The sequence below is a fragment of the Apodemus sylvaticus genome, chromosome 23, assembly GCF_947179515.1.
Source record: "Apodemus sylvaticus chromosome 23, mApoSyl1.1, whole genome shotgun sequence".
Lineage (NCBI taxonomy): Eukaryota > Metazoa > Chordata > Mammalia > Rodentia > Muridae > Apodemus > Apodemus sylvaticus.
This window is the reverse complement of record NC_067494.1, coordinates 5,675,185-5,701,336: the sequence shown is the minus strand read 5'-3', so window position 1 is coordinate 5,701,336 and position 26,152 is coordinate 5,675,185. Positions and strand designations below refer to the sequence as shown.

The window sequence follows — 26,152 nt, the reverse complement described above, 5'->3', positions numbered from 1 at the left end:
CACTCCGTCTCCTTTAAAAACGGCTGTAGTGGAAACATGAACTGACAATCCATGCAGTCTGTAGCTAGGCATGAAACGGCTTTATGAGCTCATGCTGTATTTAGACAAACTGAAACTGGATTGAGACACTGTCTCTGTGTGTGTGGACATCATCTCTCCTCCGATGTAGAGAATAAATGACTGAGGCTGGTCTGTGCCTATACCTCATCCTCACCGTGTTTATGTCTATATGTATACATATATATGTCATTTGGAGTACTTACTCATCCAAGTCGCGATCACTTGTTTGACGTACCTTGGGCTTGCTATTCTCTCACATTTTACATCTTGAAAACAGAACCTAGAAATACTTCAAGCAGAATTGTGGCAAAGTAGAACATGCGTGAGAAGGGATGACCGTATCAGTGTTGTAGGGAAGTAATTTTTATGTCCATCCATTTTTCAATGCAGAATTATGCAAATAGTTTAAACCACCCCTAGATAAGAACAATTTGAAATATCTTCATTCTGTTTCATGGAACTTATAGGCCAAAGTGTGTCCTGTAGACACAGAAATTTTAATAGCAGTTCCTATCTTTCTGTTGTTTCAACTCTTCCTATTCATATCTGCCAAGCACTCTGACATATATGGGAAGAAGAGATGCAGTCCCCTGATTGCGATCACCCCGATTCAACAGATATACATATATCTCCTTGCACAACAAACCAGTGTCCCTGGCAGCCATTGCCAGAAATTGCACAACATGTTTGTCATGATCTCTGCCGTAATGGGAAGAGCAGCCTAAGCTGAGAGCTTGGGGCAGGGGAAGGGATGCTGATGGGGTCATGAGCATGACCAAAGTTCAGGGCTAGCATGCCTTCTGTTTACTATGGATTTCTTTTTCTTTTTCTTCTTTTCCTATGGGTTTCTTTCTTTTATGTGCCACCTCATGTTGCCTGCCCCAGAGGTCAAAACATCATTCATAGTCTCCTTGTAGGATGAAATAAATCTCAGTCTGGTGACAGATCATTCAGAATTTCTTGCTGCTGCTAGCCATGAAGAAATACATTTCCTTTGATCCAGTGATTTTTAATTTATTTCAATCCTCATGAAATTGCTCTGTACTTTGAAACGGCATTTCTAGATAATGTCATGTGTGAAGTTCACCGAAACGTTGGATTTGAGGAAAATATTAATTAAAAACCATAGTTGCCTAATACAAGGGTTGATATTTTCAAAAAGGAATTTTTAAGCCAAGCGTGCAGGATGATAGGTATTGTAAAGCATCATTGGAGGAAGCATCTGGGTTGTGTGCATAAATAATGAGGTTTTAAAGTAAAATATATAAAAGGAAAATACATAATAGTAGAAATATCTTGTAGCTTGTCAACAATAACTGACACATCACTAATTAATAATCTTGGATTTTGCGCATTATAATGTTTTCACAAATAAAGAATGGGCAATGTTATAATTCTTGACTAACAGGCATGAAGCTCTGAATTGAATCCCTAACACGGTAATGACATCAAACAGAAAACGGTGGCACATTCTTCTAAATCTCAGCATTCTGGAAGAAGAGGCAAAGAATCCTAGGTTCAGGTCATCCTCGGCTACATAGAGTCCAAAGCCAACGGGCTCTATGTGCTAAGTGCATTAGACCCTGCCAAAAATAAACAGAAACAACAACAAATACAAAGGAAACAGACACTATAATAAAGTGTCTGAGACAGCTCAGTGGTAGAGCACTGACTTGTATGGGCAAGCTGGGAGCCCCATCCTCAGCTCTAACAAATGGCTAAAGTGTACAAATTGAGAGGTACTCGAATCTTCAACCAGCTTGCTCTTAATAAGCCTCTTTCTTAGCTGAGAAAAACCTAAGCTTCATTTAGAAGCATGAAGCAATTACGTTTTAGCATATTCATCCTTAACATCTTTTTAAAAATTATAATAATCAATGTTTTCTTTTTAATTATGGAAAATTTAATAAGTATAGCTACAAAAGTTGGGATGATTTTTAATGGGCATTTCAAGTCAGTGCCATGTGATTTGGCTTTTGAGTCTAAGGAGCATTAATTATGATTATAATTCATTATTTTATGAACTTTGTTGATGGAACCTCTTCAGGGGATTATCATAATCTTCAAAAAATCTTTTCAAGGAGATGCATCTCTGTTCTCAAAGCAAATTACAAATAAGAACCTCATGTTATTAGAGGTATACAACAGAGAAAACCAGAGTACGTGACTATGCAACTCTCCAAGGTGATTGAATATTCATTCAAATAAAAATAACTTTACATTTATTTCTACATTTCTTGCTTGAGAAACTTGCAGCCTGACTTTCGGTGGGTGTCCATTTGAAGTCAAATCTGAATACCACTCACGTACGGATTTTATTTTTAAAGGGACATTTTTACCTGATGGTGTCTCCTTTAAATTGGATTTATCTTGTTTAAATGATGAGTTTTTGACATGGTTTGTACATGTTCATATCACCAATGCTTCTATTTCTAGTGCCCGGGCCTGTGCCAGCTAAATCCCTCCAAGGGACATCCTTTGAAAACAAGATCTTCCTCAACTGGAAAGAACCATTGGAACCAAATGGAATTATCACTCAATATGAGGTATGGAAAAAGGGTGCTGGTTGGCAGGTAGTCACAAAGAAGAGGCAGAAAGGAGAGGGTTCGGAGGGAATAACGGAACGGGAAAGTTGGGGACAAGAGGATCAAAACATGTCAATCTTTTAAAGACAGGATCTCCCACTGAACCTGGAGCTCACTAGTTAGTGACAAGTTGTTCCACAAGTCCCAAAGATAGAGGAAGTGCAGGCGCAAGCTCCTGTGTTGGGCCCATAGTGTGGAGGTTAGGAAATCTGAACTCCAGTCCTCATGTCTGCATGGCAACCGCTTTACATACTGTTCAGTCTTCTGCAGCCTGGAAGTCTTAATAGGCTCTTCATTGCCATCTTAATAGGCTCTACTGGTGGGTTCCAAACACAAAGTCTTATAGTCACGATCTAAGGGTCTTAAAACTTTTATAGTAACCCAGACAGAAAAACATACATAATAAAACTTTAAAAGGGGGGAAGTGATATTGCACATCAGTAGAACACTGTCCTAGCATGGACAAAGCTCTTAATTCAATGTCCAGTACCACGGTGGGAAGGGGGGAAGGTGCAGCAGGGGGAGGAGACAGGGGGAGAGGGTGTAGATCAAGAGTGCAGAGAGGTTGTGATTTCTTTCTCAAAGCCACTGTTTACAGAGTTGAAACTCACTAAGTAAGAATAGAGAGACCCCTGAACCCTACCTACATCATAGTAGAAAATAACTGATTCCTGAAAGTGGTTCTCTGACCTCAAGACACACTGTGATGTGAGCACACCCATGCACATAAAATAAAGAAGTAAATAGGTAAATGAATAAATATTTTAAAAAATTTAAAAAAGCATCATTAACTCTCCTTTGTCCTAATTCATAAATTATTTGATTTGAAAATTAATAACTATACAATATAGGGAATTTCAAAATTTTGGAATACAGGCTAGTCTTTGTGTCTATGTATGTGCATAACCAGACTATGTCCTTGCCAAACCCACTTAATGGTTATAATGAATAATTACACGTAAAAATGCGAAGTCTGCATTCCTAAAATTAAGAAACCATTATCACACTGTGCTTAAGGAAAGGCCACTGAATGCCAGTTTTTCAAAGTAAGTAATTAATAGTCTTCCCAAAAGCAAAACAGATTAAAAACCTATTTCAGAATTTCATTGTACCTTTGAATATAAATCACCGTATTTTCAAATATAAGACTGTGAGGAGAATGATGAGTTTTTGAATATGTTTTTATTGAAATAGAATTTCATACATTTCCTCATCACTTTCAAATGGATATTTTTAATTGAACAGTTGTGAGGTTTTCTGCTGAATAGTCAGTGCTGATTATAGAATAAACATTTCTGTTTCTAGTGCTTCAGAATGAATTTTAGGGATGAGAATGCCTTGATGGTTAGTGTGTTTGAATGCTAGTTTTCTATATCATTTTTTTGGTTTTGTTGTTTTGAGACACTGTCTTACTAAGTTAATACAAATGGACATAAAGCCACTCTGTTCTTGAACTTGTATCCCTCTCCCTAGTAGTGCAGATTACTAACCCGTGTAGCTAACTAAGTATTGCTAGAACTTGCTATGTTGCCCTTGGGGGAGAAAAAAAGAATGTCATACTTTTCATGAAGACTTTCTGTTTTCATGCACATTTAAGTATGTACAAGAAATTTTGTATGTAGCATGCATATTTAAGTATATACATTTACTGGTAGATTTTTAAGCATTTAAGTATTTGACAAATTAGACATGCAGCAATGATGGAGAATTAATAACATTGATAGGTAATAGATAGAAAGATGATAGATTGGTAGATGATGTTCATATTAGATATGTAAAGAGAGATGATAAAAGAAATAGATGATAGATTGATAGAGAGATAACATTGATAGATTAATGGCAGATAGATAGATGATAGATAGATAGATAGATAGATAGATAGATAGATAGATAGATAGATAGATAGATGGTAAATAGATGCCAGAAATAACCACATCATGTTAAATGGAGAAGAAACAGAAAGAAATGATGACTTGAAGCGCTTGCATACTATGTTATTTAGAAAGGGTTTACTTACAGTGTATTATGCCTTCAGTTGATATGTAATGAGAAATATATTTCCCACAACAGGTGAGCTATAGCAGCATAAGATCCTTTGACCCTGCTGTTCCAGTGGCTGGGCCCCCACAGACTGTATCAAATTTATGGAATAGTACACACCATGTATTCATGCATCTTCACCCTGGAACTACCTACCAGTTTTTCATAAGAGCCAGCACTGTCAAAGGCTTTGGGCCAGCCACAGCCATCAACGTGACCACAAACATCTCAGGTAAGCAAAGAAGTGAAGTAGAATCTGGAAGGCTCATGCTCGTGGTTTGTCGTAGCATATTCTAGACATTCATCTATACATCGTGTTCATCTATACACCGTGTTATTGTGTAGCTCAGTACGTCTTTACTCTCATCACCTGAAGGCAAGGGCACTCTATTTGAGAACAAACCATTACTGGTTCTACGCTGTAATCCAAACCGTTTGCCAACAGTCACAATAATGACAGTAGTCTTAAAATGTTAGAGTATTTCTTTACTTGAAATCTTTCCAAGTTCATAATCTATGAGAGACCTTTTATGGTACCATTGAGTATTAGTTGCCTGCTGTAGATGGATGGATGTTATCTAACAAGCAGTAGAGGTCTTCTACCTTGGTTTTAGAATATATCACACCTTGTCTCTGTCCCATTTTCCCCAACATTCTGATAATTGTAAACAAATGAAACTTTCCTCTCCTGTTTATAAAAAGTGTCTCACAAAATGCATCAAATTTTCAGAATAGGAACATGCAAGAGACTCTTGAACTGATAAGTAAATGTGACTAAATTTTACTATTACATTCAGTTTTATAATTTCACTGGACTAGATTGTTTACAGATTCTAGTTCTCCTTCAGTAAGATCACCAGTTAAACCTTGTTGTGTTCCTGCTGAACAAATGCACTACCATGCATCCTAAGTGTATTCTCATTAATAAAATATTTTGTCATGTTTTAAGATTACAAAAAAATGTGTGTGCTATTTATAACTAAAGAGGGGGTTTTGGAAATTAAATGTAAGAACATTTTTATTTTGTGAATTCTCTTTATCTTTACAATAATTTTACGCAGTGTATAGCAGCAGCCCTTCCCAATTAACATGGCATATTTTTGACATAGTCTTGAATCGTTTTAAGCTTTATTTGGAAATGTATTGAATAAAATAGAAATTTTAAAAATATATGTCATGAATAAAAGTAATTCCAATACTTCATTTGCATATGATTTGACTCATATTAATAGTCTAGAAAAACGGATGTTTTAAAATAAACATTATATTAAGGAATTATAATAATATACTAAACTGCCATTTTATTTCCTAAAGGAAATCATAAGTTCAAAATATTTATTAGGTTACTTTATTACAAAATAAGACATGGTGATTATCATGACACATTTCCTACCTTATAGAATCAGAAACTGTTGATTTTTCTCTAGAAATTGCTGTAACATTTACATAAGCTTATAAAACAGAAAACATTGAGCAACTATATATTTCTGATTTATAAATACACATGCACACAATTTTCAAGTTTTAGCTACCCTATTCAGCATGATGTTGAACAGAAAATTTGTAATTATAGACCAAAACACTAGTCTAGTTCTAGTTTTACTGCTGCAACTCAAGAACTGAGAGAATGATATATTATAGTAATTCCTCTGACTATGCTTTGGACTTCCTGTGAGGTTGTTGAAATTTTAAGATAATGTATAGCTAGCTATCCCTTTAGTAACTGTTCCCCCCCCCCTGCATTTATAATATTAATTTATGAAGAAGCTGGAGTAGTGTCTCAGTGATTAACAGCATTATCTATTCTTCCAGTGGATTCCCAGAACCCAGAAGGTATCCCACAACCATTTGTAACTCTACTTTCTGGGGATCTGAGACAGTCTCCTGACTTCTACAGACACAGGCATGCATGTGGTACACAAACATTCATTCAAGAAAAGCACCCATACAAACAAATACTTATTAACTTGTATAAAATTGTACTACTGTTTTGCCAAATTAACAGTATGCATCTTTAGATTATTTGAGTTTACTGAGTATATATTTTCTATTTATACTACTTGGCTTCACAAAATGTTAACTCTTAATTTTGGTTTCATGTCAGGGCCTGTGTTATGTCTTCATGTCTATATCATAATGCATACAACGTTGCATATGTTTTGCTTTTAGCAAGCATTCCATGAATAGATGAATTTTTTTAAGTATCACTTGATTTTTCAAGGAAAACTGATAATCTACATGTTTTAGTAGGTCTCATTCCCTTAAACATCCTTCTACATGGTGAAAACAAACTGAAATTCCTTTCCACTCAAGGTTGGGAAACTCCCAGAACACAATTAAACACTATCCAATATTTTGAAAATGTGTGCGTCCAACTATTTGGGAATTAATGTAACTAGCTCTTGGCAACTGTAAACTATGATTTTCTTTCCAGTTCACCAGAGCTAACAATCATGTTTCCCTTGTGGTCACATGAAACTGGTCCACAGAAGATATCAGACCTTTCCTTTGCTTATTTAAAATAAATGGCTGTAACCACCAAGTCTGCCCATTGCTCCCGTCTGCCATGCACAGCCCAGGCCTTCATGTGTTACTCCCCGGCCAACGCTGGGTCTCCTCCTCCCACCCCACCTCTTCCTTGCTGGGTTAAAGGCCTTGAGAAGCTGAAATCAAAGTGTCTACCCAAAGGTTTTTGAATATGCGTACAAGTCCCCAGACAGCTTTTTAAAATCCAACAACGTCACCTTACTAGCTTCTTCTGTTAGGGTTAAGGTTCTGTGTCATGCCATAAAATAAGGTTCACTGCAGTTAATTAGGAATTAAATTGATTTCCCCTTAAGGGAAATCATTTTTTCATAGCAACCTATAATAGATCACTATGAGTCGACTGAACTTTCTCTTCGCCTCGTTCATCTCTTTTCAGCCCCAAGCCTACCTGACTATGAAGGAGTTGATGCCTCTCTGAATGAAACCGCCACCACCATCACCGTACTACTGAGACCAGCACAAGCCAAAGGTGCCCCTATCAGGTAAGAGGGGTGGGGTTAAAAGGAGAGGCAGCCCGTGGGAGAAGTGTCTTCTATGGTCGCTTAGTACAGAAGAATGTCGTTTGTTTGTTTTCTTTCTGTTTATTCCTTTAAACAAAGATTACAAATCGACCTATAGTTAAGAGGAGACTTAACTGTCACATTTAAGGCTGTTGCTCTCTGTATCCTATTACATTTTGACTTCCTGTACTGAGATCTACACCTTGAAGGTATTTGTAAAATAGTGTGAGGAAGTGACACTTGCCTAACTCTGTGTATCTCTTCCGAGTAATTTCGTGTGAGATACTGAAGTCACCAGGAAACACTGAGGAAATAAATGCAGAATAAAAGCAGAGCAACCCCTGTGGCCTTTCAGCTTTTAAATGATCAGAAATTTCATAATAAATATTAAAGTTCAGCTTATTGATTCCTTTATCTTTCAATATCAAAATCTCTCCTGTTACCTACTATTGCTATTCTTTCAAAAAAAATTTGATCCATATTAAAAAAAATATTCTGGTCCATGTCATTTTTAGACATTACTAAAAATGTTTCAGCTTTTTCTATTTTGAACAACTACAGATGGATCTTCAAAATTCTGATTGAAACCAATAGCTATGTGGACATTTTGTTAATATTGATAAGAAAATCATATAGGTATAAAGGCACATTGGAGAGCAGGATTGAGTTTTATGCTGTTTATAAATTCTTTTAAAATGCAGATTAATCTCCGTTCTGTGTGTAAAACAAATACCCTTGACGTAAGGAAGCAGATGACTCTTTTGTCATCAGAGTTGTGCAGCATTTTTTTCATGAATAAAACTATGTTGATGAACATGACTCACAAAGGAAACCTGCAAGCCCCATCTGGCTAAAACTCAGTGCACCACCACATTACAGAGCAAGAGAGGTCGCTAGTGCGCCTGTCACATAGATGCTACGTCAACATTCAAAGTCAGGATACAGTGCTGTCCATGAACTAGTGATCGTTTTGATTGCTGGTGTGAAGAAGAACAGAAAATGTCCCATTTATTTGGACTTGGTGTCCTCCACTGACATCACTGCCATTCACATGCCCCTACTAGGGACAAAGCTTGCTTCATAAGTGTTTAATCTGTTCCTGCTGTTTAAGTGGATTCCAGATAGTTGTGCTTATCTTTTAAAGTTTGATATGGTCTGGAGAGATGGCTCAGTGGAAAGAACACTAACGGCTCTTCCAGAGGAAAGTGGTTCAACCCCTAGCGCCACATTTGGCTCACAAATATATGAAACCCTTCTCACAGGGAATCTGATGTCCTTCTCTGCCATCCCCGCGCACTTCATACAGATATACATTCAAAAAAAAATCAGCAAAGCAAAACTAAATAAATAAAATAAAATCTCAAAACTATTTTAAGTTTCTAAAAATGTTAAGCGGAGTCACCTTTTTCTTCCTGTATCATTATCATTATTATTGTATGACTGTGCTGTATAACTTATATGACTCTTGGTTTACTTTATGGAAATTTTTCTGCAAATTTTGACCATCCATTAAGTGCCTGTCACCCTGCTTAATATTATAAGCTAATGATACACTAACCATAACACAGCAGTGTTTCTTCCCAGGTTTCTTGGGGAATCACGGGTCATTCCATCATGTAGATCCTGAGCTCATTGACAGGACCTGTATTTTCTAAGTGTTTGATTAAATGAGTTTCTTCTCTTTTGCTTGCCTTTATGTATACATGATTTCTAATTACTAAGAATTCACATGGCCTAAACCAACAACTATACAAAAATGATTCTTAATAGTCATTTATCTTTCCCTGGCATGGAAATGTACTTCATTGTATTCGTTAGTAGTACATCTGACCTTTCCTGAAATTGAGCCCATTGGCTAGGCACTCCAAATTATACAGTATAGATGAATAGTTCTCAGAAAACAGGGTGAAGGGCTGGAGACATCATTCAGCAGGTAAGACTGCCTGCTGTGCACACAAGAGGACATAAGTTTGAATAATTGGCCAATAAACCCTGTGAAAGCCAAGTAATGCTATATTTGCCTATAATACAGAATTGGGGTACAGAGAAAGGCCAACACCAGGAGCTCATTCCATTGCTCAGGCTCAGTGAGGGACCCTATCCAAAACTACAGTGGAGAGTAAGGAAGCAGCTCGACATCCTCCTCTGGCCTCTACAAGCACATATATGGGTGCACACTTGCACATACGCCACACTCACAAACATGTGCACAAGCATAAAACTGACTTTATATACTAAGCTATTAGAATAAGAAATAAGTTAATATGAACATTTGCCAAAGTTACTAAGTGAATGTTCCTAAGAGGGAAGACAGTATGAGTTCCAACGTGTCAATGCAATCAAAGCTATCTTTACATCTTTATTAAGCACCATTTGTGCAGAGCACCTGCAGGTGGAGCCATTGGGCAGGGCTCCGCTTGAGTAGACAGGCAGTGCGGCAGTTTGGCATTTGCTGGGTTTGGACTTTGCCTCCCTTGCTTTTGGAATCCTTTAGTCGAGTAGTATCTTCTTTCCCACTGACTACTTTCCTCCCTTCAACCATGCATGCAAGATGCTGGGGTCTGATTCTGAGGCGGTCCAGTCCACTGTCCTAATGGCTTTAAAGTCAGAATCTCATGTGATGGGGTGATCAATTTCCCTAGCACGATGGTCTGCTTCTGTAAATCATTTCTTGAATCCCATCATACTATTTCAACTTTCCTTTAAAGTATTTACTTTCTGCTTAATTTCTTGAGGCTTGGTTACCCCCTCTGCTGTAAATGTTACTGTTGTTCTACTTTGGGTCGTGACAGAATATCAGATCTCTTCACCTCTAGCTAAACCCGAAGGCTTCCCACTAGTCCTCAGTCCTCAAGTCTTCTGTCTGTCTTCCCTCCTGTGATGCTGTTCGTGTTTGCTGGCTTACATTTCACGGTCCGTTTGTCCCAAACCTACAACAAATGGGCTTTCTTTTTCTTGATCTTCATAATGTGAAGCTCTCCTTCCAACTCTTCTGTTGTAGTAACCAAGAAATCATCCTTACTCAACACTTGTACGTTTGCTTTAGCATAGGCTTATTTTAAAACTTAAATTAACAATGGTTCCCACAAATTCACAGATTCCATAGCAATCTTTGCATACCAGGACTTAATCTGGATTTCTGAAATAATCAACCAATGTGGAGTGTGAGAAATTCCTTAATAAGAAGACAGTGCCAGCAGAGAGAAAATTTGGAGTTTGACCTAGCATTTTAAGGAGGGGAAGAAATGCGTTCTGCCAAGGTTTACTTTGAGAAGAGACTATGGGTGTTTCAACAAGAGATTGCAAACCAGTGATTTGGAGTCCTGCTTTAGTCCCAGATTTTCTGAGACTAGTCCTGCGGGATCTGACAATGAAGCCGTGGCATCGTGAATGATATCCATGAATGAATGACGAGACTGAAAGAGAATGTGGTGTTAATTATGACTTCTCTAGCCATTCCCTCCACCTCAAAGCATGCATGTGTTGGACCTAGAAGCAGTCGGGGCAGAAGTACACATTAACTTTATCTTAACTCTGTAGAGAGAATGGAGGCATGTAGAGAGAATGTGTATGGCATGTAAATCACAGGAGTCTGTGCAGCTTCAAGTGAATAATGCATATTGGAAAATAGTGAGAGCAATAGAGATGAAAGACGGGGATTCTGGATGATATTCATCCCAGTCTAAAGTATAGAGTCTGACTTGTAGGATGAAGGACAAGACCGAGACGAAACAGCATGCCGAGAGATGAGAAAAGATTACAGGGAGGGGCGTGAGGATTTGTTTAAGCTAATGCTACGATTTTGAGTTTGGTGGTTTGGTAGCCTGATAATTCTTATGTACAGAGGGGGTGAAAAACATAGGAGAACAGGCTTTTGTATATTAGGAATCAATAAATGGAGAGCCTGGAATGCTTTGGCAATCAGGGAAAAATGATTACCTTAACTCTTTTAGCCTTCAGATTGCTGTCAATAAGACAGAACCAGCCATGTCTCCGGGTCAGATCTTGGAAATCTGTTTTCGCATAACACTGAAACGTTAGAGCTGAGCGTCTGTCTCCTGCGGCTTTAAGGACAGACTCTTAGATAAAATATGAAATGATGTATGTACCATTGATTAGTTTGGGTTTTACTTGCCCCAAGAGCTTACACAGCGTAAACCTGTAACCACACTCACAGATTAACTTGGTAAGTTTATTGTTGTTGTTAACTCTCGGGGCAGACTATTGTACGTGGCTTTGATTCTAACTCCATATCTATAAGCATCTTATCAGGGAACTGTCCACAGTATCCGTCATATACTCTCTGAGCAATAGCGGAATTTACTTCTGCTCCTTGAAATGGAAGGGAAATTGTCCTGTGGCCTATCCCACAAAACTAAAAATGACTTTTAGCTGTGTTTAACCAAATTTTATTGTGGAAGTCAATTTCACTTTTAAGTTTTAAACACAAATTATATTTTGGGTATTAAAGGAAGATTCTAACACTCATATATTGAGTTTTAAGTTAATCAGTAATGTTTTAAACTATCAATGAAAATGAATAGGAAAGATTGACACATGAATAAACATGTTAGAAGACTATGGAATATCTTGAATTATTAGAGTCCCAAGCTCTTCTAATGTTTCAAACTTAACTATTGTTAAATTCTAGTTGATAATTATAAAACCTTAAGAAAACAAAAACATATACAATATAGTATCAGTAACAGTGTCAGGGATGGGTGCCCACCCATGGGATGGATACCAAGTTGGGCCGGTCACTGGTTGGCCTATCCTTCTGTCTTTCTCCATTTTTGTTCCTATATTTCGTTTAGACGAGAGCAATTTGGGGTTGAAAGTTTTGTAGGTGAGTTGCCTACCTGTTCTCTGAGAGGCTCTACCAACAGTTGACTGAGCCAGATGCAGATACTCACAGCTAACCATTGGACTGAGGCCAGGGACCCCTGTGGAAGAGTTAGGGGAAAGACTGAAGGAACTGAAGGGGATGGCAGCCCCATAGGAAGACCCTTGGGAGCTCCCAGAAACTGAGCCGTCAACCAAAGAGTGTACATGGACTTGTCGGAGGCCCAGCTCATCTGAAGCAGAGGACTGCCTTGCCTGGCCTCAGTGGGAGAGGACATGCCTAATCCCATAGAGACTTGATGCCCCACAGGTCGCATTTTTAATTTTAAAACCTGAAATATATATTTGAGCCACACCTTCTCAAACTGAACAATGAGGAAAAATGTCTCCTTTCTCAGCAGCTGCTTGGAGTTCTATCTGAGCATCTGTGGTATTTCTCATTGTGATGATGTTTACTTGTTTCAATAGCACGTTTTAATGCATGAAGACACTTTTTTTAAGTTCACTGAATTATAGTCAATTCAATACAGATAAGCCCCGGTCCTTCATGGTGTGCTTAAGAAAGGGAGAAATAGACGTGCAGGGGTCTTAGCCTCAGGGAACTGACCAAGGGTTAGACTACATTAATGTCAGTAATGTGCTATACAGACTTCAGCCAGTGTTGTTACTTGAAAAAGACACTTTGGAGTGTTCTAATGTGTTGGCAGGGAAACCACAGACAGGTAAAAACCCAACATTTTTTATTCCAGAAAGGTATTTCCAGTGATGTCATAGAAGAGAAATAATGAAATCAACTTGAGGTTGGTTTAACTGTAAGGAGGAAAAAGATGTGTGAAGTTAAGTTGAGGTGACAAAGAAATGCATTTGTGAGTTGCTTTCTTTTAGACACCAACCCAGTGAAAGTCACAGGTTGAAACTGCAGGAGTTTAAAGACTTAGTAGTATTTTGATTTCAAATGAAATATATATGATATGATTAAAATATATAATACTTAAAATATATTATATAATAACTATTAAACATGTATGTATTATTATATAATATATTATACGTATGAGGGCTGCATACTTTTGAGGATTACAAAGCATTTCAACAAAGTAGAAGTCTGGTAGTTTCAAAAACAGAAAAGCAAACAGAAAGTTGAGGAGGAGAAGGGTCACTTTTTTCCCTTCAGCATCCTCTGTGACTGTGCAGAGCTACCCAATGTTTTGTCCTTGAGTAAAGTTATCGAAGCAATGAAGAGAAGTAAATTCCTAGTAAGAATGCCCATTAAGCAAATCTTCATTACTCAAACATGTTGAGACCTTTTGAAGGATTACAGATCTTTTTATGTGAGACCAAAAATTGAATATATTTGGATATATTATAAATAATGACATCACCAGAAAAAAAAAAGCAAAAGTGATTTGCTCATACTACAGATGGCTAGTTAAATATCCATTATCCCCTTTGAAACCGTATTTGAATATAAAATTAAATAGTGCCTGTGTCGGTTTATTGAATAAGCATTGCTGAGACTGAAAAATACCCAGGCCCAGAACTGAGGTTCGTGCAGTGAAGTTGCTTCTCTTGATGGGGCAGAGGGTGTGTGAAAGGGAGATGAATGAGGTCGGCCTCCTCTGTCTTTCTTGTTGAGACTACTCGCCGAAGCCTCATTGCTTTCTGTGGACTGGTCTCAACATCCGGTAGTTGAGACCCAGACACTATTATCGATGCCCACAAGTACTTGCTGACCAGAGCCTGATATAGCTGTCACCTGAGAACCTCTGCTAGTATATGACAAATAGAGGGGGACACTCTCAGCCAACTATTGAACTGAGCACAGGGTCCCCAGTGGAGGAGCTAGAGAAAGGACCCAAGGAGCTGAAGGGGTTTGCAGCGCCATAGGAGGAACAACAATATGAGCCATCCAGTACTCCCAGAGCTCCCAGGGACAAAACTATCGACCAGATATTACACATGGAGTTACCCATGGCTCCAGACACATAGGCAGCAGAGAATGGTCTTGTTGGATATCAAAGGGAGGAGAGGCCCCTGGTCCTAGAAAGGCTCAGTGCAGCAGTGTAGGGGAATACCAGGAGGGGATTGATTGGGGAACGGGGGGAGGGGAGATGGCTTATGGGATTTTCGGAGGGGGTAAACCAGGAAAGGGGAAATCATTTGAAATGTAAATAAAGAATATATCTAATTTAAAAAAAGAAAAGATTCCACATGTGAACTGTGGACAGGGACCTGAACATGTGGTTATAATACAAGAAGTAAGACTGTAAGGCACATGTAAACTTTAATAGGAACTCAAATCTCTCTGCCTCGATTTCTCAGTAGTAGTAACAACGGTGTACTTCATTTCCTAGATAATCTTTATTAGTAAATAAAAGATTCATTAAAATTAAAGCCCATGTTAATAAAATGTACATGTGTGTAAGTGGAGAATTTACGAATTTTATACACCTCATAGAGTCATCCTTACTGTAAACTTTCTCTTTAAATGGAATAGGTGAAGTCTTTAGCTTGGTTCAGCCTGTTGGTTTTTATCTCAGATGGACCCCGACTCAAGGTTCTAAAGTTCAGGATGAACCTGCCTGTCTTCCCTTCTCTCTCCCAGTGACAGTTTACTTTGCTCCACAGAAATCTGGAGAGCCCCAGGCTGGGTTGCATAGTTTCTGAATTTAATTGAAATGGAAAAACCGTGAAAGTAGAATGTTAAATATGTCAGATTAATGGAATGAGTTGAGAGTTAGCATACACTAGATTTTTTTGAGATGTATGGGATAACTAAGAACTTTGTATTTTTTAAGAGATTAGTTTATGTTATTTAGCTAAGATAGATAATCGTCATTACTGTTTGCTGGAGCAGATGCATAAGCTTACATTTTTCCGGAGAGTATAATACATCTATTCATTTGTGTGTAGCTGTATACACAGGGCATAGAAGTGTATAACATATAACTGTGGATAATAAATTCAAAATACAATAAGGACTAGGTCTGCCTATGGCACATGGTCCCTAAGTTCTTTCCTTCCTTGTGTCTACAGGGCTCTGCTAGCTAGTTCCTAAATTTAAAATGGACAAACGCCTGTGCCCTGGATGAGGCAGGGGCTTTCCTTCCAGTGTGGTGACCCAGCGTGGCAGAGTACAATGTCTACAGACGGAAATAGCAGACATCTGCCTTGGTTACCAGCTCCAATCTCAGTTTCCGCCATTGATATCACCCACGTCCCTTTTCAAAAGAGAAGGAAATAGGTAGCAACCTTTGTCGTGTTAGCAGCACTTAAAACAGGAAACGAACAGAAACTTCAATATTAAGGAGGAAAGTAAAACTGCATTTATAAATTAAATTTAATCCTTTCTTTGAGGCTGTGGGGTCTCTCACTTGTAAGTATAATGGCTTATATTTAAATTGGAATTTTACTTTAGACCCTGAATTTCTTTCATGCTCCTAGATGCAAGCTTGATTTCCTCTCTTGGTCTCTCTGGAATTTCCTTAACGAAGCGCTGTCTTCCGTCTTCCACCCTACTATAGACTGGCTGTCATCCCTCTCTGGAAAGCCGAGGTCATATTTTTAGGGCTGGAGTTGTCATGTTGTGGTAACCACCCCCAAGCATAAAGTATTTCCATTGCTACTTCATAACTGTACATTTCCTACTGTTATTAATCATAATAAAAATATCTGCCATGTAGGGTATCTGACATGTGACCTCCGTGGGAGTCACACCACTGGCCTAGATAAAGTATATTTGCCTAAAAGTGTCAAGATTTTACATAGAGACCCCACCCACAACTTATTCACACTGAATTTAAAAACCTCAATGAGTTTCCTTTGGTCTTCAACAATTCTAAAATATATTAATTATTTGTACACTCAAAGTATGGAAAATACATTAGTAGTAATGGCAAATTTTATAGATATTATTTACCTATAATATCTATTTTCTCACTTGAGACATTTTCTACAAAGGAAGGATATTATTGACATATGAATTTGAGAACTTTACAAATAAGTGATCACAGAGACCTTTATTTCAAGTTTGTAGGGTTTCATTTACCTTATGACATAAAAAACTATTGTGGAAAATTCCTTAAGGTATTTAAGAAAAGGATTCGCAATTCAGGTTGGAGTTTTACTAGGCCAAATGCCATCTGCCTCTCCAATTTGTAACATTTTATTATTAACAAGCCCAGAAGAAGGAGCCAGTCTATTTCTGTTATGGGGACAGATTTGTGTCCATCTGTGCCTGCCCTGTCACATGTCACTTGTGCTTTGGATCTGCATAGCTGCGAGGCAGTGGAGACGCAGGCGAGGTCAGGAGGTGGGGAAGCCTGTCAGCGCCTCGAGTGTCCACGCCTGTGACAACTGCATACTGCGGCTTCCAAGGCCTCCTGGAGGCCATCATCCTGCCGGGCCTCGGAGCGGGGCTTTCTTCCCTGTTGTAATTTCACAAGAAAATGTTAACTTTTTCCATTTAAAAATCTAAGACAAAGAACTTAATCGGTGATAGGACTCTGTTGAATGCCAGGATCCTTGTTAGAGAGGCTTAGTTTTCAACCTTTGAAAATGTGAACCACTTTACGGTGATTTTTCTTCCTTGTCTCAGTTCCTTGATAAGCTCAGCTTGGAGGGCATCAGAACTCATGAGAAACCATTTTATGGGAAAGCATCTGATTGCTGGTTACACGCACTGGGAAGCCGCCTGCCCACTATGAACCCTCCTATTCCTTTCTCCAAACATCTTAATATGTTAGATACTAAGTGCAAACGTTTCTTTCTTTCTTTCCCCCAAAGTGCTTATCAGATTGTTGTGGAGCAACTCCACCCACATCGCACCAAGCGTGAAGCAGGGGCCATGGAGTGCTACCAGGTACCTGTTACCTACCAGAACGCCCTGAGTCGGGGCGCGCCCTATTACTTTGCCGCAGAACTGCCCCCGGGGAATCTTCCCGAGCCTGCTCCCTTCACCGTGGGCGACAACCGGACCTATAAAGGCTTTTGGAACCCTCCCCTGGCTCCCCGCAAAGGGTACAACATCTATTTCCAAGCCATGAGCAGTGTGGAGAAGGTGAGATTCCTCTCGGATTTGATCCCCCCCCCCCTCGATCTTAAGTAAAGCTGTAGCTATATTTTATAAACACTCAGCGGCGTTTGTCAAAGGAAAATTGGAAAAGAAAACAAAAGGAAAGGAAGTGGATGTGTAGCGTGGCTTCTGTTGCCAGCTCTTGCAAGCTGACTGAACGACTGAGGCTGCGAGCCAGCAGCATTTCACAGGATCCCTGTTTCCTAGTAACTGCTGCAACTCGCTCTTTCTTCTGGAATGCCCACAGTGCAACTGTGAACAAAGTGATTTGAAAAGGTGGGTGTGCTGCCGCCAGGACTCCACCCTCAGAAAATTCCCTGCATTGTTCTGCCTCACTTGCTCAGTAGTGGCCGCTTCAAAAGATTAAATTTACTTCAGGATAAACAGAATACGTGTTCCACACTGGGCTAATAAAGCCTTATAAGCTTTTCAGGGGGTACAAGCCAAATAATAAATAACAAGTAACAATCCTCTGATTACAAAGTAATGGGACGCCCGCGGTCCAGCTGACAGAACCTAAACAGAAGGCTGCCTGCGAAGGCTGGGTGCTGAGCCATTACTCAAGTTGGCTGGCCCTAGCCCTGGCTGCCCCTCCTTTTCCCATTTTGGACACAGTTGTTTTTTGAACACTGGGGCTGATCCCAAATGAATATTGAAGAGGAAAACTCAGCAGGGCGTGTGTCACAAACAGCCCAGCCTTTTCCTCTCACGCTGTTTCCCTTTGAAAGACTTTCTTTCCTAAGACTTATTTTGTTTTTATTTATTTCTATTTTAGATAAGGCAGTAGGGTAAAAAAAAAATACGTTGAGAAGAGAAACTTGAACAATTTCAGATCCATATGAACACTGGCATTTTGATAGACTTGGAAATGGTTGCTTTTGTATAAAGGAGTCCGTAAGGTGACACCTGGGAGATGATGTAAAATATGTGACAACCAATTGTATGGGTCACGTTAGCTCTTAGAATACTTTAATTGGAAGACAATCAATGTGTATATCTGCAAGGGCCGTGAGAATGAGAGTATTGCTTTTATATGCAAGCTGTATTTTTCTGCCATCCAGTGTGGCCAGTGTATGTTAGGGCAAAGGTAAATACCAGACACCCTTTAAATACATAGTCTACATGCAAAGGCTGTCCACGGTTTAAGATGCTCAACTCATTTCACTTTTCCTCTATAGAACTTAATTCTTTACCATCCATACCACTTGCTATGACAAAATGCCTGGCTAGAAGCAATTCAAGAGATAAAGGGTTTGTTTGAGTTACCAGTTGAGAGTTACTTTTATGGAGTAGGAGACAGGGCAGAAAGAGTTGGTAGTAAGTGACCAGTTATATCAGACTTCATTCAGACAGTAGAGAGCAAAGAGTCCTGGTGCTCTCCCTAACCCTCACCCCTGTCTCTCACCTGGGACCCTCATCCTATCATCTTGGGAAGGTCCTTCTGCTTCGGTGAATTTATAGATAATGCCTCAGAGACATTCCCAGAGTTTGTTTCCATGGTAATAAATTCCATCAAAATGACATTCGAGATTAACAACCCATCTTGTACATACACACACACACACACACACACACACACATGCACACAGTTCCATTTTAAAAGTAATTGTCTAATTAGGTTGTTCCCAACAGAGACATGGTAAAAATTAGTAACCCTTCCTAAATACAAATAACACAAAGGTTGGAGAGGGTTCTAGATTTGAGTTTTTGTCTTTAAAGAGGTGGGAATTTCCAAATTAGCTCTTGTTAACCTGTCTGTGGTGTCGTAAGAGTGCAGATGGATGTGTATGTTCTTATAGGGGATTTCTCTCTGACACTTCCTAGACCACCATTTGATCAAAGTTTAGCAGCATTCTCAACCAGTAGGTCTTGACAGTTTTGTGGGTAAAAGACCCTTCCACAGGGTATCATGTAAGACCAGTATAAAACACAGATATTTACATTAAGATTCATAACAGTAGCAAAATCACAGTTATGAAACAGCAACAAAAATAATTTTATAATTTTACAAATTTATAAATAATATAATATATAATAATTGTATAAGTTTGCTGACAGGAGGGACTGCAGTAAAAGGTCACAGCATCAGGAAGGCTGAGAAGCACTGGTTTTAAAGTATCTGCAATACATTTCATATTGTCAACAAAGAGCTTTAATGTGGACAGGCCTTTCAGCAGTCGAGGCTACGAATGTCTGCCGAGAGTCAACTGGGACTCCTTTCAAGAAATCAGAATATCTCAGGGTCTGCACAGGAGCATGATAATTGTTGGTCCCAGTGAAGAAACAGAAGGAACCTGTTCCTCTCCAGGTTCTTTAATTTATATACTTTCAAAGTAAATGCTTGAGAAGGATTTTGTGCATTTTGCTTTATTATTTATCAACATATAAAACCACTGAAGATATATTTATAACGTGCTTCTTAAAGACAGCCTCCTTTTCAGGAAAAAACAAAATCTTGCTCCTGGTATGTGAAACCTGTCGAACAGAAGAAAGACAGGATGGGGAGAACATTACACAGATCCAGAATTACATAAAAGCAATTTATTACGATCCTGTGGACAAAAGTCTGTCCATACCCCAAGGCAGAAGGAAGGAGTTGATGTGCTGAGTCCTGTCTGGCTATGATACACCCAATCTCTTCATAAGCATCTAGTGTCACCTAAGCAACAGCCCATGTCGCAGTGGCCACAGAAATATATAGTCCATTATAAATCCTTTGTCCTTTGGGGTTTGGAATACATACTAGGAGTGTGTGTAGGACACACTGGCAGTTTTGATCACAGTGGTATTATCAAACTGGCTACACTCACTGACTTCATTTGCTATCTCTATTTGTGCATTGAATATTCAAAGATAAACACGGAGTTGTGAGTGTTGGATACCTATAATACTATCTCTTTTTTATCTGGGGAGACCAAGGGAAAACTCAGGGAGGAGGACTGTTTATCAAGACACTGTCTGGAAGAAAGGAGAGAAGGAAGGAAGGGCTAGGGAAGGAAGAATGGAAGAAAGAACACAAAAGTACCAGATAGACAATGGCTGAAGTAGGTGTCTAAGAGGGAGACCAGAGCCCAAGACTCACTTATAAAGCTGTGTATCTTTTTCTACCGCATAACAATAATATTTTTTGTTGCTTCTACTTTACATTTCTATTTTTTCCTAGCTACCTTGGTAATAAAGATAGGAATAAAAAAAAAAAAGCCTGGATTGAAAAACATCTTGTTGCTGACAGCTAAATTCAAAGGAAAGAAAGAACAGATAAATTACATTTAAACTGCATGCAGTATCTTGCTAATCTTTCTGACAACGATCATTTAGCTCTTCAGTCATGCCTAGATCCATGTGAGAGTATGTAATATTCAGGTTTGTTCAAAGTCTGTAAGGTATCAGGCGAAAATAAAATTAGTATTTGGTTCTGATTTATATTAGCTTTGCAGATACACATTTCTTTCTAATTGCTTAAGAAGCAACAGAAAATGCAAACCGAAGGCCATGCGGCTCTTGTCTGCCATACCTAAGCTTGTGTTATTACAAAATTAATCAGATGCAAAAGTTACTAGAAACCTTCTCAGTATTTTTACTTTAATTGTTTAAAATGCTGAAACTATTTATTGGGAACAAAATTTCTTTATCTTTAATACTACAGTCATAATTATTGTTTAAACTTCTGCATATCCTCATAATAGTTATAACAGCTTATGAATAAACATTGTCTATATTGATCGTTTTCTTTTATTTCACTCTGCCAGGAAACTAAGACCCAATGTGTACGAATTGCTACAAAAGGTAAGAGACTTAGTTTTTTTGTTTCCATTTGGTTTTGGTTTGTTTGTTTGCTTGCTTGCTTGCTTGCCTGCTTGCTTGTTTTTGTTTTGTTTTTTAAAGTCCATTCACTACTCCTTTCTGAAATCAGTTTTTAGTTCCTGTTTCAGGCCAATTACATACAGTGCTTCTATTACAGGGTGTTTGTGCTGAGCCCAGAAAAAACCCAGACACTTTCTCTGACTCACTTGGGAGTCTTTAAGACAAGATGGAGTTATACATTCACTAGTGCTTGTTACAATAACAAGATGGATTTAGAAACATTGGAAGGATATATCCCTGCACTTAGTGCCTGAGAGATTGAATGGTACCCACCAACCTATCAGGAAAACTTGGCCAAAGCAGCTCAAACTACAAGTCACTTACTTGAAAACCCGTTACTTTGTGTGATAGACAGATCAAACATGTTTCACTAAGATGAATCTCCACAGTCAGGCGAACACTTCATTAGTATTTGGTTCTGACTTAAAAGGAACAAAGATAACTCACCAATACAGCAGGCTGGTATGGGAGAACAGTTCTACAACTTCATCACTGGAAGGAAGACATATTTTCATTTTTCATTTCTATTTAACTAATGCTGGGAAATTATGTCTGGGAAGTCTGGCAATCAGAACACTGCCCGCTGTCCCCGCCTGCCGTGACTTGACTGGTTTGACAATATATGTGTGTGTGTGTGTGTGTGTGTGTGTGTGTGTGTGTGTGTGTGTAGTCATCTTTGAATGTGTATTTGGCATTTAGCATGAGAAGTCTCCTATACCTCTGTGTATTACCCTTTAAAAATTGATTGGTTCAACAAAGGAGAGTCCACAGCGTTGTCTGTTCTAGCAGCGAAGGAAGAGCTGTCTGCATGCCTGCTTGCACCTCCATAGAGGGTTGTTCCTCTGGGATCTCTGTTGCCATAGTTAGTTTCTGATGCACATTTGTGAGTGGAGCTGTTTCACTGGGGTTACAATGAATCGCCATATTCTGTTTATGTTGGTATCCTTCCTTTCATCCCGTTATCCATCTCCCCATCAATCTGCTCAGTTAGCATTTGTTTTTCTCTTGATTTGTGCAGGCAATAAAGAGTTTCCCCTGGACTCATGGGGCTAATAAAGAAGCTTCACAGATGGGGGAAAAACACTACTGATTTCGTTTATGTACTAAGATTCCTCATGATAGTTAAAAAATAATTAAGCAACTCTAGTGTAAAGAAATTATGCAGAAGGGTCTAATGCACAAACAGGTCATTTAAGACTTGGCTTGTAAATCAGGAGTTAACCTCAAAGCTTCTGGTGGTTAGACATTAAGTCGTCTCACCTTTGCTTTTTCAGATTTAAAGATGACCCTAAGAATGTAAAAGGTACTTAGATCAGGCCACTGGTTCTTTAGATAGGAAAATTCTCTATTTCTCTAACAGGAAAAAAATATAAAGAAAAGAGAAAAGAATTGAAGTACTTGGAGCATGTCAAACTTTCTTCTCATTTTCTTGCTTTTGCATGAACTGTCTTGCCGTCACTCTGTCCTCTTTTGGATAACAATAAATGCGCGATGACACATGGTATCCAGTATCTATGCTCTAGGGAGGTTTGTAGACGGTGGGATTTGATCTTAGCGTGTGACCCAGAACATTAGCAAGCAGCCTGGAGGGTGGCCAGCAAGGCTTCATGTGTGGTCATTTCCCTTGTTCTCATGAGCCCATCCTGGAGGTGACAGACCTGTGCACTCCGTGTGGAGGCTCCGGCCTTAGACTCTCTCAGTTAGAGCTTGATCTTGCCTCCAAGCTTTGGGGAAATGACCAAAGATGCATCCGCCAAATGCTAGTAATGGAGTACTTATCACTTTGTTTTTGAAACATCTAAAATACTTTGTCCTCATCTGGGGTTTTACTTTCCTGTTACCTGTGATTTATCTTGCTTCGCTGTGCCCAGGACCTGAGTCACCGCTATGTCCATTAACATTTATGGTGAATAGACTACACACCTGTCAAATAACTTACAAACCACCTGGGTACTAGATCACATGTTGCTGTGTTGCTTTGCTTGTGTTCATGAACCCCTAGTTTATTTAATAATGGCTTCAACGTACAAGTATTTATGCTGGCAGCTATTATATTTCTATAATTGTACTTTATTATAATTCATAGTAGCTTATATCTAATTTATATTACACTTTATCACAAGTATATACATGTAAAAGAAGTAGTATTTGCAGAATCTAATATCTGTGATTTTAGTCATCTATTGGGGCCCTTGCAGCATATCTGCTGCAGATAAAGAGGCTGTTAGACACACAATACTCTTTTGAACGAGCCCTTGAATATTGTAGATATTGCATATGTTAACCACTGTCTTTATAACTTAGTTATAGAGTACATCATTATCTATCTAAGACCTCTTTAGAGGCTCACATAAGAGCCTCTGTTTTCACCACTGTTTTAAATCTAGAATATCACAGTGGCAAGTCCCTAGTTGAACATGTTTTTACCTTGCTTTTGAACCACATAAGTCATTGTATGCAGTTATAGAAAAAATATAAATACTAGAGTAAAGGTAAATTGGAGATAGAAATTTCTTGGGAGGAAAGTTATATTTTTTAATGTTTTAATATTGAAAACTGGATCTGATCCATTTCTTGCTCTGAATGTTTGACATTTTCCAACCAATGAAATATCACCCTTAGTAACGTGACCTCACCTTATTGTCTCAGTGCATAATAAACAAGCACTTTACAAATATGTTGCCTTTTGTCTGAAAATTTTCAGCATGAAAGTAAAAATTTTCAGAAAACGCATCCAGAAGACCTATTTGGTGATCAAAATTTCGTAACTGCACAGCCTATGTGCAGGTAAAAAGAAACTTTCAAATAAAGGACTGACTAGTTAATCAAGTATGTACTTTTGTTAACAGCTGACTAAGCCATATATTTGAGATGTGTGGGCTTTGCTGTCATGCATATACACATAGGTTCATTAGTAGATTTCTTGACTGTCTTTAAAGAAAGGTAATAAAGTAATGAGGAGTCTATAAGTGTGTGTCAGAACAATGCTGGGAGACTGCCCCTGATGCTCACTCAGGGAAACAGCATCCTTTCACTTCTCAAATAGTGTCAACAAAGCGACAACCGAGCCAGGGACAGCTGGGCAGACCGGAAAGTTAGAAAACACTTCATTATAATCTATGCGGTATTCCTATGGCTCCCGTCCTGTGTTCCAACTCTCCATTCCTCAGACCCTGCCCCTATCTTCACCTCTACACCCTCAACTACAAGTACTAAGAAGGTGGGTCACTGCTTCCCAAATGCTCTTTAATAAAAGTCAAGTTTGATGAGAAGAGCAGGAGTCTCTGCAAGTCTAGATAATATTTGTTTTAAGATATTCTAGTCTTCGGTGTTGAATACTGTTGGACAGTATGAATTTGCTTCTGATTTTTTTTTAACTTAAATACTTAATCAAGTTTAACTCTGTGACTCAATAGTCTCATATATCACTATATTCCAAGAACAAGTTCAAGATGAAAGTCTTATTATGTACTACAAATATTTGTTGAATTGGTAATTGAATTTAAATCTGAGGTGTTCTGCTTTAATATTTAATCAAACTGGTTACAGCCTGCAATTCTGAAAAGTGTCAAAGCACGGCATGGGACAAGTCGCATGTGTAGCTGAGTTTGGTTTTGTTTCTTGACATGTGCGTTTATGTGACACATTCTAGCTCACAAAAGATACTCTAAAGCTGGGATTCTGTGTGAGTCTATGGTTAACAAAAAATAGAGATTGTAAACCAACACATATGAAGTTTAATGCAAGTTTTCTTTGATCGAGATTGTCAGTAATAAATGATAGTATATGATGTCTTCATCCAAATATCTATTTGTATACATAAATAAGACAGTTTAGCTGAAATGCTTCAACTTGGTCAGTAAGATTCTATAACTCAGCTGGTTCCCAGGATGAAGACAATAATGTTTTAGCAAGAATTAAATGGTTTGATGTATTCAAGCAGAAACTCTAAAGGAAGTATCTTATTACTTTGATATTTTATGGAGCCATTGTGGTAAAAGATTAAAATTCTATTACACATTGTACAAATGAGTGTTACTTAGCAGCATGAAAATATGTTTTGTTGATGTGAACCTCTCTGACTTCAGTACCTGTCTATACAGCTTTGCCTTTTATTCTTGTATCTGAATAAATAGGGCTATTCAAGAACCTATTTCAAACATGAGAAAACATATCAATAGAAAAATTAAACTAAGCAATAAAACTAGATGATGAGGGTATTTGTGGGCTGTAGAGATACAATATATGTAAACAGAATTGAGAAGATGATTTTTAAAGTTCAGGAAGAGTATTTTTTTTAGGGATACTCCAGAAAGACCTGACCTTGGGCCTTTCTTGCTGAATTTTCCTCATCAGGATTCAGTATATACTGAGAATAGCTGAAAACCTGCGAAATGAAACCCTGAGCAGATAGGGTTGGGGAGCAAAAGGAATCTTCACAGGGGTGTGCATGGGTCCCTTACCTCATGGTTAAGATGAGTAGAAAGGTGGCTGGAAGAAAAGGATTTGAAAGTCTCATACTCACCTTGCTAGGCTCATCTTGGGACTAAATATCAGGATACAAGATCTATCTCCAGTTCAAATAACCTTGCTCTGAAAAGATCTACTGGTTATTTTGAAGTGCAGTAAGCAATGAGAGG

General features: G+C 38.5%; 1 protein-coding gene across 3 annotated transcripts in view; it reads left to right on the top strand.

Annotated features, from left to right (window-relative positions):
- The window catches only part of Ptprk (protein tyrosine phosphatase receptor type K), a 510,436-nt gene that overhangs the window by 384,252 nt on the left and 100,032 nt on the right, over window positions 1-26,152 (top strand). For all 3 annotated transcript variants that reach the window (XM_052169637.1, XM_052169636.1, XM_052169635.1), the window contains exons 9-13: window positions 2,497-2,606; window positions 4,716-4,917; window positions 7,609-7,714; window positions 17,360-17,633; window positions 21,398-21,434. In XM_052169637.1, coding sequence (XP_052025597.1) covers window positions 2,497-2,606; window positions 4,716-4,917; window positions 7,609-7,714; window positions 17,360-17,633; window positions 21,398-21,434 — 729 coding nt within the window. The remainder of the gene's footprint in view (window positions 1-2,496; window positions 2,607-4,715; window positions 4,918-7,608; window positions 7,715-17,359; window positions 17,634-21,397; window positions 21,435-26,152) is intronic.